At 43.4% G+C, this 15,196-nt stretch overlaps 1 protein-coding gene across 1 annotated transcript in view; it reads left to right on the top strand.

Annotated features, from left to right (window-relative positions):
* The first annotated feature begins 790 nt into the window (after positions 1–790).
* Positions 791–15,196, top strand: part of GSG1L2 (GSG1 like 2) — a 29,954-nt gene continuing 15,548 nt past the window's right edge. Inside the window, exon 1 of the mRNA XM_069749129.1 lies at positions 791–1,108. Coding sequence (XP_069605230.1) covers positions 817–1,108 — 292 coding nt within the window. The 5' untranslated portion in view covers positions 791–816. The remainder of the gene's footprint in view (positions 1,109–15,196) is intronic.

Below are 15,196 nucleotides of genomic sequence, written 5' to 3'. Positions count from 1 at the left end.
CTACCTCCCCCGGTCCCAAAGCCCCGGCGGGCTGTCACCTCTCCTGCCTCGTCCAGTCCCATAGCCCCGGTGGCCTGTCACCTCCCCGGCCTCCCCCGGTCCCCTAGCCCCGGTGGACTGTCACGTCTCCTGCCTCCCACGGTCCCCTAGCCCCGGTGGGCTGTCACCTCCCCTACCTCCCCCGGTCCCCTAGCCCCGGTGGGCTGTCACCTCTCCTGCCTCTCCCGGTCCCCTAGCCCCGGTGGGCTGTCACCTCCCCTACCTCCCGCGGTCCCCTAGCCCCGGCGGGCTGTCACCTCCCCTGCCTCCCGCGGTCCCCTAGCCCCGGTGGGCTGTCACCTCCCCTACCTCCCGCGGTCCCCTAGCCCCGGTGGGCTGTCACCTCCCCTACCTCCCGCGGTCCCCTAGCCCCGGTGGGCTGTCACCTCCCCTACCTCCCGCGGTCCCCTAGCCCCGGTGGGCTGTCACCTCCCCTACCTCCCGCGGTCCCCTAGCCCCGGTGGGCTGTCACCTCCCCTGCCTCCCGCGGTCCCCTAGCCCCGGTGGGCTGTCACCTCCCCTACCTCCCGCGGTCCCCTAGCCCCGGTGGGCTGTCACCTCCCCTACCTCCCGCGGTCCCCTAGCCCCGGTGGGCTGTCACCTCCCCTACCTCCCGCGGTCCCCTAGCCCCGGTGGGCTGTCACCTCCCCTACCTCCCGCGGTCCCCTAGCCCCGGTGGGCTGTCACCTCCCCTGCCTCCCGCGGTCCCCTAGCCCCGGTGGGCGGGCTGCTCTCCCCGCCCCCTCCTCCGCACAGTCGGCGCCGGCAGTGTCGGGGATGGAGCGGCGGCGCAGAGCCGGCATCGCCCTCACCCTCACCGCGTTGTCCCTGCTCTTCTCGGTCACCGCGTTCTGCAGCAGTTACTGGTGTCAGGGCGTCCGCAAGGCGCAGAAACCCTTCTGTAGCGGCGGCGCCCGGGACAACTGCATCCGCTACAACAACTCCGACTCCAACAGCAGCAGCAGCGCCGCCGGGCACTACAGCTGGGAGACCGGCGACGACAAGTTCACCGAGAGGCGCTTCCACGCCGGCATCTGGTACAGCTGCGAGGAGAACGTCAGCGGGGACGGTACGGACAGCACGCTCAGCCCTGCTACATCACATACTCAGCTCTGCTACATCACACCCTCAGCTCTGTTACATCACACGCTCAGCTCTGCTACATCACACGCTCAGCTCTGCTACATCACACGCTCAGCCCTGCTACATCACACACTCAGCTCTGCTACATCACCGACACAGGATACACACTCAGCCCTAATACATCACCCGCACAGGATTCACTCAGCTCTGCTACATCATCGACACAGGATACACACTCAGCTCTGCTACATCACATACTCAGCTCTGCTACATCATCGACACAGGATACACACTCAGCTCTGCTACATCACATACTCAGCTCTCCTACATCACCGACACAGGATACACACTCAGCACTGCTACATCACACGCTCAGCCCTGGTACCTCACCGATACAGGATTCACTCAGCTCTGCTACATCACACGCTCAGCTCTGCTACATCACACGCTCAGCTCTGCTACATCACACACTCAGCTCTGCTACATCACACGCTCAGCTCTGCTACATCACACACTCAGCTCTGCTACATCACCGACACAGGATACACACTCAGCCCTAATACATCACCCGCACAGGATTCACTCAGCTTTGCTACATCACATACTCAGCTCTGCTACATCACCGACACAGGATACACACTCAGCACTGCTACATCACACGCTCAGCTCTGCTACATCACCGATACAGGATTCACTCAGCTCTGCTACATCACCCGCACAGGATTCACTCAGCTCTGCTACATCACATACTCAGCTCTGCAACATCACCGACACAGGATACACACTCAGCACTGCTACATCACACGCTCAGCCCTGCTACATCACCGATACAGGATTCACTCAGCTCTGCTACATCACCCGCACAGGATTCACTCATCCCTGCTACATCACATGCTCAGCTCTGCTACATCACACACTCAGCTCTGCTACATCACCGACACAGGATACACACTCAGCCCTGCTACATCACCCGCACAGGATTCACTCAGCCCTGCTACATCACACGCTCAGCTCTGCTAATCACACACTCAGCTCTGCTACATCACCAACACAGGATATTCACTCAGCCCTGCTACATCACCCGCACAGGATTCACTCAGCTCTGCTACATCACACGCTCAGCTCTTCTACATCACCGACACAGGATACACACTCAGCCCTGCTACATCACCCGCACAGGATTCACTTAGCTCTGCTACATCACACGCTCAGCTCTGCTACATCACACGCACATGATTCACACTCAGCCCTGTTACATCACCCGCACATGATTCTCTCAGCTCTGCTACCACACACGCTCAGCCCTGCTACATCACATACTCAGCTCTGCTACATCACCGACACAGAATACACACTCAGCCCTGCTACATCACCCGCACATGATTCTCTCAGCTCTGCTACATCACATACTCAGCTCTACTTCATCACCGATACAGGATACACACTCAGCACTGCTACATCACACGCTCAGCACTGCTACTTCACACGCTCAGCTCTGCTACATCACACACTCAGCTCTCCTACATCACAGGCACAGGATTCACTCAGTCTGCTACATCACACACTCAGCTCTGCTACATCACACACTCAGCTCTGCTATATCATACACTCAGCTCTGCTACATCACCGATACAGGATTCACTCAGCTCTGCTACATGACCTGCAGAGGATTCACTCAGCTCTGCTACATCACATACTCAGCTCTGCTACATCACCGACACAGGATACACACTCAGCACTGCTACATCACACGCTCAGCCCTGCTACATCACTGATACAGGATTCACTCAGCTCTGCTACATCACCCGCACAGGATTCACTCATCCCTGCTACATCACATGCTCAGCTCTGCTACATCACACACTCAGCTCTGCTACATCACCGACACAGGATACACACTTAGCCCTGCTACATCACCCGCACAGGAATCACTCAGCACTGCTACATCACACGCTCAGCTCTGCTACATCACCCGCACAGGATTCACTCAGCCCTGCTACATCACACGCTCAGCTCTGCTAATCACACACTCAGCTCTGCTACATCACCAACACAGGATATTCACTCAGCCCTGCTACATCACCCGCACAGGATTCACTCAGCTCTGCTACATCACACGCTCAGCTCTTCTACATCACCGACACAGGATACACACTCAGCCCTGCTACATCACCCGCACAGGATTCACTCAGCTCTGCTACATCACACGCTCAGCTCTGCTACATCACACGCACAGGATTCACACTCAGCCCTGTTACATCACCCGCACATGATTCGCTCAGCTCTGCTACCACACACGCTCAGCTCTGCTACATCACATACTCAGCTCTGCTACATCACCGACACAGAATACACACTCAGCCCTGCTACATCACCCGCACATGATTCTCTCAGCTCTGCTACCACACACGCTCAGCTCTGCTACATCACATACTCAGCTCTGCTACATCACCGACACAGGATACACACTCAGCACTGCCACATCACCCGCACAGGATTCACTGAGCTCTGCTACATCACCCGCACAGGATTCACTCAGCTCTGCTACATCACCCGCCCATGATTCACTCAGCCCTGCTACATCACACGCTCAGCTCTGCTACATCGCACACTCAGCTCTGCTACATCACCGACACAGGATACACACTCAGCCCTGCTACATCACCCGCACAGGATTCACTTAGCACTGCTACATCACACGCTCAGCTCTGCTACATCACCTGCACAGGATTCACTCAGCCCTGCTACATCACATGCTCAGCTCTGCTACATCACCTGCACAAGATTCACTCAGCTCTGCTACATCACACGCTCAGCTCTGCTATATCACCCGCACACGATTCACTCAGCTCTGCTACATCACATACTCAGCTCTACTTCATCACCGATACAGGATACACACTCAGCACTGCTACATCACACGCTCAGCACTGCTACATCACACGCTCAGCTCTGCTACATCACACACTCAGCTCTCCTACATCACAGGCACAGGATTCACTCAATCTGCTACATCACACACTCAGCTCTGCTACATCACACACTCAGCTCTGCTACATCACACACTCAGCTCTGCTATATCACACACTCAGCTCTGCTACATCACCGGCACAGGATTCACTCAGCTCTGCTACATCACACGCTCAGCTCTGCTACATCACCCGCACAGGATTCACTCAGCTCTGCTACATCACCCGCCCATGATTCACTCAGCCCTGCTACATCACACGCTCAGCTCTGCTACATCGCACACTCAGCTCTGCTACATCACCGACACAGGATACACACTCAGCCCTGCTACATCACCCGCACAGGATTCACTTAGCACTGCTACATCACACGCTCAGCTCTGCTACATCACCTGCACAGGATTCACTCAGCCCTGCTACATCACATGCTCAGCTCTGCTACATCACCTGCACAAGATTCACTCAGCTCTGCTACATCACACGCTCAGCTCTGCTATATCACCCGCACACGATTCACTCAGCTCTGCTACATCACATACTCAGCTCTACTTCATCACCGATACAGGATACACACTCAGCACTGCTACATCACACGCTCAGCACTGCTACATCACACGCTCAGCTCTGCTACATCACACACTCAGCTCTCCTACATCACAGGCACAGGATTCACTCAATCTGCTACATCACACACTCAGCTCTGCTACATCACACACTCAGCTCTGCTACATCACACACTCAGCTCTGCTATATCACACACTCAGCTCTGCTACATCACCGGCACAGGATTCACTCAGCTCTGCTACATCACACGCTCAGCTCTGCTACATCACCCGCACAGGATTCACTCAGCTCTGCTACATCACACACTCAGCACTGCTACATCACCCACACAGGATTCACTCAGCTCTACTACATCACATACTCAGCTCTGCTACATCACCAATACAGGATACACACTCAGCACTGCTACATCACCCACACAGGATTCACTCAGCTCTGCTGCATCACATACTCAGCTCTGCTACATCACCAATACAGGATACAAACTCAGCACTGCTACATCACCCGCACAGGTTTCACTCAGCTCTGCTACATCACACGCTCAGCCTTCTACATCACACGCTCAGCACTGCTACATGACACGCTCAGCTTTGTTGCATCACACACTCAGCTCTGCTGCATCACACACTCAGCTCTCCCACATCACAGGCATAGGATTCACTCAGTCTGCTACATCACACACTCAGCTCTGCTACATCACCGGCACAGGATTCACTCAACTCTGCTACATCACTGACACAGGATACAGTCAGCTCTGCTACATCACACACTCAGCTCTGCTGCATCACACACTCAGCTCTGCTACATCACCACCACAGGATTCACTCAGCTCTGATACATCACACGCTCAGCTCTGCTACATCACCCGCAGAGGATTTACTCAGCTCTGCTACATCACACGCTCAACCCTACTACATCACCAATACAGGATACACACTCATCACTACTACATCACCCGCACAGGATTCTCTCAGCTCTGCTACATCACATACTCAGCTTTGCTACATCACCGATACAGGATACACACTCAGAACTACTACATCACCCGCACAGGTTTCACTCAGCTCTGCTACATCACACGCTCAGCCTGCTACATCTCACGCTCAGCACTGCTGCATCACACGCTCAGCTCTGCTACATCACACGCTCAGCTCTGCTGAATCACACACTCAGCTCTGCTGCATCACACACTCAGCTCTCCTACATCACAGGCACAGGATTCACTCAGTCTGCTCCATCACACACTCAGCTCTGCTACATCACACACTCAGCGCTGCTACATCACACACTCAGCTCTGCTACATCACCGACACAGGATTCACTCAACTCTGCTACATCACCGACACAGGATACAGTCAGCTCTGCTACATCACACACTCAGCTCTGCTACATCACACACTCAGCTGCTACATCACCAACACAGGATACACACTCAGCTTTGGTACATCACACACTCAGCACTGCTACATCACACACTCAGCTCTGCTACATCACACACTCAGCTCTGCTGCATTACCGACACAGGATACACACTCAGCTTTGCTACATCACTGCCACAGGATACACTCAGCTCTGCTACATCACACCCTCAGCTCTGCTACATAACCGACACAGGATACACACTCAGCTTTGCTAATTCACTGCCACAGCATACACTCAGTTCTGCTACATCACTGCCACAGGATACACACTCAGCTTAGCTACATCACCGCCACAAGATACACTCAGCTCTGCTACATCACACACTCAGCTCTACTACATCACCGACACAGGATACAAACTCAGCTCTGCTACATCACAGTCAGCCTGCCACAGGACATAATCACCTCTTGTATTCTTGTACATAGGGGCAGTATTATAGTAGTTATATTCTTGTACATAAGAGCAGTATTATAGTAGTTATATTCTTGTATATAGGGGGCAGTATTGTAGTAGTTATATTCTTGTACACAGGGGCAGTATTATAGTAGTTATATTCTTGTACATAGGATCAGTATTATAGTAGTTATATTCTTGTACATAGGGAGCAGTATTATAGTAGTTATATTCTTGTACATAGGGGCAGTATTATAGTAGTTATATATTCTTGTACATAGGGGGCAGTATTATAGTAGTTTTATTCTTGTACATAGGAGCAGTATTATAGTAGTTATATATTCTTGTACATAGGGGCAGTATTATAGTAGTTATATTCTTGTACATAGGGGCAGTATTACAGTAGTTATATTCCTGTACATAGGGGGCAGTATTATAGTAGTTATATTCTTGTACATAAGAGCAGTATTATAGTAGTTATATTCTTGTACATAGGGGCAGTATTATAGTAGTTATATTCTTGTACATAGGGGGCAGTATTATAGTAGTTATATTCTTGTACATAGGAGCAGTATTATAGTAGTTATATTCTTGTACATAGGGGCAGTATTATAGTAGTTATATTCTTGTACATAAGAGCAGTATTATAGTAGTTATATTCTTGTACATAGGGGGCAGTATTATAGTAGTTATATTCCTGTACATAGGAGCAGTATTATAATAGTTATATTCTTGTATATAGGAGCAGTATTATAGTAGTTATATTCTTGTATATAAGAGCAGTATTATAGTAGTTATATTCCTGTACATAGGGGCAGTATTATAGTAGTTATATTCTTGTACATAGGGGGCAGTATTATAGTAGATATATTCTTGTAGATAGGGGCAGTATTATAGTAGTTATATTCTTGTACATAAGAGCAGCATTATAGTAGTTATATTCTTGTATATAGGAGCAGTATTATAATAGTTATATTCTTGTACATAGGAGCAGTATTATAGTAGTTATATTCTTGTACATAAGAGCAGTATTATAGTAGTTATATTCCTGTACATAGGGGCATTATTATAGTAGTTATATTCTTGTACATAAGAGCAGTATTATAGTAGTTATATTCTTGTATATAGGAGCAGTATTATAGTAGTTTTATTCTTGTACATAGGAGCAGTATTATAGTAGTTATATTCCTGTATATAGGAGCAGTATTATAGTAGTTATATTCTTGTATATAAGAGCAGTATTATAGTAGTTATATTCCTGTACATAGTAGCAGTATTATAGTAGTTATATTCCTGTACATAGGAGCAGTATTATAGTAGATATATTCCTGTACATAGGAGCAGTATTATAGTAGTTATATTCCTGTACATAGGAGCAGTATTATAGTAGTTATATTCCTGTACATAGGGGCAGTATTATAGTAGTTATATTCTTGTACATAGGGGCAGTATTATAGTAGTTATATTCCTGTACATAGGGGCAGTATTATAGTAGTTATAGTCTTGTACATAGGAGCAGTAATATAGTAGTTATATTCTTGTACATAGAGGCAGTATTATAGTAGTTATATTCTTGTACATAGGGGGCAGTATTATAGTAGTTATATTCTTGTACATAGGGGCAGTATTATAGTAGTTATATTCCTGTACATAGGGGCAGTATTATAGTAGCTATATTCTTGTACATAGGAGCAGTATTATAGTAGTTATATTCCTGTACATAGGGGCAGTATTATAGTAGTTATATTCCTGTACATAGGGGCAGTATTATAGTAGCTATATTCTTGTACATAGGAGCAGTATTATAGTAGTTATATTCCTGTACATAGGGGCAGTATTATAGTAGTTATATTCTTGTACATAGGAGCAGTATTATAGTAGTTATATTCTTGTACATAGGGGCAGTATTATAGTAGTTATATTCTTGCACATAGGGGCAGTATTATAGTAGTTATATTCTTGTACATAGGGGCAGTATTATAGTAGTTATATTCCTGTACATAGGGGCAGTATTATAGTAGTTATAGTCTTGTACATAGGAGCAGTAATATAGTAGTTATATTCTTGTACATAGAGGCAGTATTATAGTAGTTATATTCTTGTACATAGGGGGCAGTATTATAGTAGTTATATTCTTGTACATAGAGAGCAGTATTATAGTAGATATATTCCTGTACATAGGAGCAGTATTATAGTAGTTATATTCTTGTACATAGGGGCAGTATTATAGTAGTTATATTCTTGTACATAGGGGCAGTATTATAGTAGTTATATTCTTGTACATAGGGGCAGTATTATAGTAGTTATATTCTTGTACATAGGGGCAGTATTATAGTAGTTATATTCTTGTACATAGGGGCAGTATTATAGTAGTTATATTCTTGTACATAGGAGCAGTATTATAGTAGTTATATTCTTGTACATAGGGGCAGTATTATAGCAGTTATATTCTTGTACGTAGGGGCAGTGTTATAGCAGTTATATTCTTGTACATAGGGGCAGTATTATAGTAGTTATATTCTTATACATAGGGGCAGTATTATAGTAGTTATATTCTTGTACATAGGGGCAATATTATAGTAGTTATATTCTTGTACATAGGGGCAGTATTATAGTAGTTATATTCTTGTACGTAGGGGCAGTATTATAGTAGTTATATTCTTGTACATAGGAGCAGTATTATAGTAGTTATATTCCTTTACATAGGGGCATTATTATAGTAGTTATATTCTTGTACATAGGAGCAGTATTATAGTAGTTATATTCTTGTACATAGGAGCAGTATTATAGTAGTTATATTCTTGTACATAGGAGCAGTATTATAGTTGTTATATTCTTGTACATAGGAGCAGTATTATAGTAATTATTTTCTCGTATATAGGGGCAATATTATAGTAGTTATATTCTTGTACATAGGGGCAGTATTATAGTAGTTATATTCCTGTACATAGCAGCAGTATTATAGTAGTTATATTCTTGTACATAGGGGGCAGTATTATAGTAGTTATATTCTTGTACATAGGAGCAATATTATAGTAGTTATATTCTTGTACATAGGAGCAGTATTATAGTAGTTATATTCTTGTACATATGGGGCAGTATTATAGTAGTTATATTCCTGTACATAGGGGCAGTATTATAGTAGTTATATTCCTGTACATAGGAGCAGTATTATAATAGTTATATTCTTGTATATAGGAGCAGTATTATAGTAGTTATATTCTTGTATATAAGAGCAGTATTATAGTAGTTATATTCCTGTACATAGGGGCAGTATTATAGTAGTTATATTCTTGTACATAGGGGGCAGTATTATAGTAGATATATTCTTGTAGATAGGGGCAGTATTATAGTAGTTATATTCTTGTACATAAGAGCAGCATTATAGTAGTTATATTCTTGTATATAGGAGCAGTATTATAATAGTTATATTCTTGTACATAGGAGCAGTATTATAGTAGTTATATTCTTGTACATAAGAGCAGTATTATAGTAGTTATATTCCTGTACATAGGGGCATTATTATAGTAGTTATATTCTTGTACATAAGAGCAGTATTATAGTAGTTATATTCTTGTATATAGGAGCAGTATTATAGTAGTTTTATTCTTGTACATAGGAGCAGTATTATAGTAGTTATATTCCTGTACATAGGAGCAGTATTATAGTAGATATATTCCTGTACATAGGAGCAGTATTATAGTAGTTATATTCCTGTACATAGGAGCAGTATTATAGTAGTTATATTCCTGTACATAGGGGCAGTATTATAGTAGTTATATTCTTGTACATAGGGGCAGTATTATAGTAGTTATATTCCTGTACATAGGGGCAGTATTATAGTAGTTATAGTCTTGTACATAGGAGCAGTAATATAGTAGTTATATTCTTGTACATAGAGGCAGTATTATAGTAGTTATATTCTTGTACATAGGGGGCAGTATTATAGTAGTTATATTCTTGTACATAGGGGCAGTATTATAGTAGTTATATTCCTGTACATAGGGGCAGTATTATAGTAGCTATATTCTTGTACATAGGAGCAGTATTATAGTAGTTATATTCCTGTACATAGGGGCAGTATTATAGTAGTTATATTCCTGTACATAGGGGCAGTATTATAGTAGCTATATTCTTGTACATAGGAGCAGTATTATAGTAGTTATATTCCTGTACATAGGGGCAGTATTATAGTAGTTATATTCTTGTACATAGGAGCAGTATTATAGTAGTTATATTCTTGTACATAGGGGCAGTATTATAGTAGTTATATTCTTGCACATAGGGGCAGTATTATAGTAGTTATATTCTTGTACATAGGGGCAGTATTATAGTAGTTATATTCCTGTACATAGGGGCAGTATTATAGTAGTTATAGTCTTGTACATAGGAGCAGTAATATAGTAGTTATATTCTTGTACATAGAGGCAGTATTATAGTAGTTATATTCTTGTACATAGGGGGCAGTATTATAGTAGTTATATTCTTGTACATAGAGAGCAGTATTATAGTAGATATATTCCTGTACATAGGAGCAGTATTATAGTAGTTATATTCTTGTACATAGGGGCAGTATTATAGTAGTTATATTCTTGTACATAGGGGCAGTATTATAGTAGTTATATTCTTGTACATAGGGGCAGTATTATAGTAGTTATATTCTTGTACATAGGGGCAGTATTATAGTAGTTATATTCTTGTACATAGGGGCAGTATTATAGTAGTTATATTCTTGTACATAGGAGCAGTATTATAGTAGTTATATTCTTGTACATAGGGGCAGTATTATAGCAGTTATATTCTTGTACGTAGGGGCAGTATTATAGCAGTTATATTCTTGTACATAGGGGCAGTATTATAGTAGTTATATTCTTGTACATAGGGACAGTATTATAGTAGTTATATTCTTGTACGTAGGGGCAGTATTATAGTAGTTATATTCTTGTACATAGGAGCAGTATTATAGTAGTTATATTCCTTTACATAGGAGCATTATTATAGTAGTTATATTCTTGTACATAGGAGCAGTATTATAGCAGTTATATTCTTGTACATAGGAGCAGTATTATAGTAGCTATATTCTTGTACATAGGAGCAGTATTATAGTTGTTATATTCTTGTACATAGGAGCAGTATTATAGTAATTATTTTCTCGTATATAGGGGCAATATTATAGTAGTTATATTCTTGTACATAGGGGCAGTATTATAGTAGTTATATTCCTGTACATAGCAGCAGTATTATAGTAGTTATATTCTTGTACATAGGGGGCAGTATTATAGTAGTTATATTCTTGTACATAGGAGCAATATTATAGTAGTTATATTCTTGTACATAGGAGCAGTATTATAGTAGTTATATTCTTGTACATATGGGGCAGTATTATAGTAGTTATATTCCTGTACATAGGGGCAGTATTATAGTAGTTATATTCTTGTACATAGGAGCAATATTATAGTAGTTATATTCTTGTACATAGGAGCAGTATTATAGTAGTTATATTCTTGTACATAGGAGCAGTATTATAGTAGTTATATTCTTGTACATAGGAGCAGTATTATAGTAGTTATATTCTTGTACATAGGAGCAGTATTATAGTAGTTATATTCTTGTACATAGGAGCACTATTACAGTAGTTATATTCTTGTACATAGGAGCAGTATTATAGTAGTTATATTCTTGTACATATGGGGCAGTATTATAGTAGTTATATTCCTGTACATAGGGACAGTATTATAGTAGTTATATTCTTGTACATAGGAGCAATATTATAGTAGTTATATTCTTGTACATAGGGGGACAGTATTATAGTAGTTATATTCTTGTACATAGGTGCAGTATTATAGTAGTTATATTCTTGTACATAGGAGCAGTATTATAGTAGTTATATTCTTGTACATAGGGGCAGTATTATAGTAGTTATATTCTGTACATAGGAGCAGTATTATAGTAGTTATATTCTTGTACATAGGAACAGTATTATAGTAGTTATATTCTTGTACATAGGGGCAGTATTATAGTACTTATATTCTTGTACATAGGGAGCAGTATTATAGTAGTTATATTCTTGTACATAGGGGCAGTATTATAGTAGTTATATTCTTGTACATAGGGGCAGTATTATAGTAGTTATATTCTTGTACATAGGGGCAGTATTATAGTAGTTATATTCTTGTACATAGGAGCAATATTATAGTACTTATATTCTTGTACATAGGGGCAGTATTATAGTAGTTATATTCTTGTACATAGGAGCAATATTATAGTAGTTATATTCTTGTACATAGGAGCAGTATTATAGTAGTTATATTCTAATGAGTGGGGGAGGGGGGGCGGCATGTTCTCATCAAGACTGGATGGAGAAGTAATGAATGGAGGGACGGCGTGGACTCGTCGGGATCCTATTCCAGGATCTGTAGGTTTAGTGATCTGATTATGGAAAGTCCTTTATTTCTGAGGCTATAGAGGCAACTACTCATCAGATCTGCGGCGATTGTACCGTGTTTTCCAAACTTTACTATGAAACCACATCAGGATCGCATGGTGTGAACACGACCCTAGTGGTGAAATATGCAGCATCGTCAGAGTGGTCTGGCTCCCTGAGACATTGGGCTGAGTAGCCGCTGGTGCCCCATGTGGACATGATCTCTTTAACTGATCATCAGCCATAATCGAGCCGGATCCTCTGGACATTCCCTGATGCAGGGGGCAGAGTTTGGATGAGCAGCGGAGTCTGGAGCCAAATCCTCCTCCATGTGTAGACGAGAGACATCCAAGATCTGTGCGTCCATGGCAGGCTGCGCCATCATGCTATGCACAACTTTCTCTGTCTCAGGACTTTGTGAATTATCCTGTAATCCTCTTAAATGCACTGGACCCTGCTCCTTCTCTGGTCCCCCTCCTGTGGTCACTTTCAGGCAGCAGGATTGTGCTGGTGTCAGACAGCTGATGGTAAAGGCCTCAGTTTTATCAGTGCTTTGGGCTCTTCTTCCACGGCTCGTTCACTAATGATCCAGGTTTAATATGTGCATTTATTGAGCTCGCAGGCGATAATGTTCTAACATCCATCGTTCATACATTTTCCTTTTCCCAATGCTCATATTAAAACAGCCGTAATAATTGTCTTCTTGATCCCTGAGCCCCTCGAAGACCCTTCTCGCCTCATCACGGCATGCATTATAGATGGAACCATTATTACTAGGGCTGAGGTGGAGCTCCAATTCTCCACATCGTCCTCTGCCTCAACCGTCAATGCTCCCTCAGCAAAATCCAGTGGACTATAGGGCGGGGAACCTTCAGAGGGGGGGGGGGGTCCTACCACACAGTTGGAACTTCCCTGCTGCCTGATAAACGAGACTTGTAGGGTGGAAAGTTTCTACCAGTTCAGTGCAATGATGTTGTGGACGCCTCTCTTGGCCAAACGTTTCCTCCTGTTTTTCGGATAACTCTGTAGATTAGACCTACATGAGGCACATGACCTAGTGGGGGTGATTATGGTAACCTGGAGGTCACTAGAAAGAGAGGAGCAGAATGAGTCCTGGTGGTGTTGGTGGTCCTCTTGTTTACAGTGGGAATAAACTTATTTGCGTTACTTTGTCATCCTGTTTGTGCTGCTATTTGTCCTTCAGGCTGTTGTAATGGTTGTTGTCCTTCTCTTTGTTCCTCTTCATGGTGGTGTTGTCACCTGGTTGTAGTGGTGGTTGTCCTCCTGGTTCTGGTGGTGGTTGTGCGTGATGGCGATTAGTTCTATTTTGTGCTAGTTGTGCTCTTCATTGTGAAGGCGGTTGTCCTTTTATTTGTTGTGATTTTCCTACTGCTTATGGTGGCAGTTGTCCGTTTGTTTTTGTGGTGGTATTAGTGACTACTTGTTTTGCATGTTGTGCTATTCTTTATGGTTGTGGTGGTCATCCTTCTGTTTCTGGTGGTTGTCCGATTTGTTGTACTGCTGCTTTTACTCTGTCTCTGGTAGTGATTCTCCTCTTGCTTGTGGTGGTGATTGTCCTCTTGTTTTAAGAAAGTTTGCTACTTTTTGTAGGAGAGGTGGTTCTTTTTATTTCTTTCTGTACTTGTCTTTTTAAAGTGGACATTGTCCTGCCTTTTGTCTCAGCGGTACCTATGGTTTTATTTGCGATAGTAGCAGATGCCCTGGTGTTTGTGATTGTACTCTTGTCTGTGGTGGTGGACGTCCTCTTCTTTGTAAATTAAGTTTCTTTCTTTTGGTTGTCTTTGTATTTCTGATGGCTGTCCTTGCGTCTTTCCTCTTTGTTTATGGTGACAGTTATCCTACTGCTTGTGGCACCTCATGGTTGTTGATGGTGGTGGTTGTCCTCCTGTTTGGGGTGTTGATGGTTGTCCTATCCTGTTTGTGATGGCTGTCTTGTCCATAGGGGTGGTTGTCCTCCTGTTTGTGGTGGTGGTTGCTCTGTTTGTGGTGGAGGTGGTTGTCCTGTTTGTGGTGGTGGTTGTCCTGTTTACAGTGATAGTTGTCCTCCTGTTTGTGGTGGTGGTTGTCCTCCTGATAGGGTGGTGGTCGTTGTCCTCTTGTTTGTAGCGGATGTTGTCCTACTTTTTCTGGTAGTGGTGGTTATCCTTATATTTGTGATGGTAGCATATGTCCTTGTGTTTTTGTTGCAGGTTGTTTTCTTGTTTTTGTTGGTGGTTGTCCTTTTTTATGGTAGTGATTGTCCTATTTGTGGCAATGGTCATTGCCCTACTGTCTATGGAAT

Source organism: Ranitomeya imitator, chromosome 2, assembly GCF_032444005.1.
Source record: "Ranitomeya imitator isolate aRanImi1 chromosome 2, aRanImi1.pri, whole genome shotgun sequence".
NCBI classification, from domain to species: domain Eukaryota; kingdom Metazoa; phylum Chordata; class Amphibia; order Anura; family Dendrobatidae; genus Ranitomeya; species Ranitomeya imitator.
Note: the sequence above shows the minus strand (reverse complement) of the source record. Positions and strands in the feature narration are given on the sequence as shown.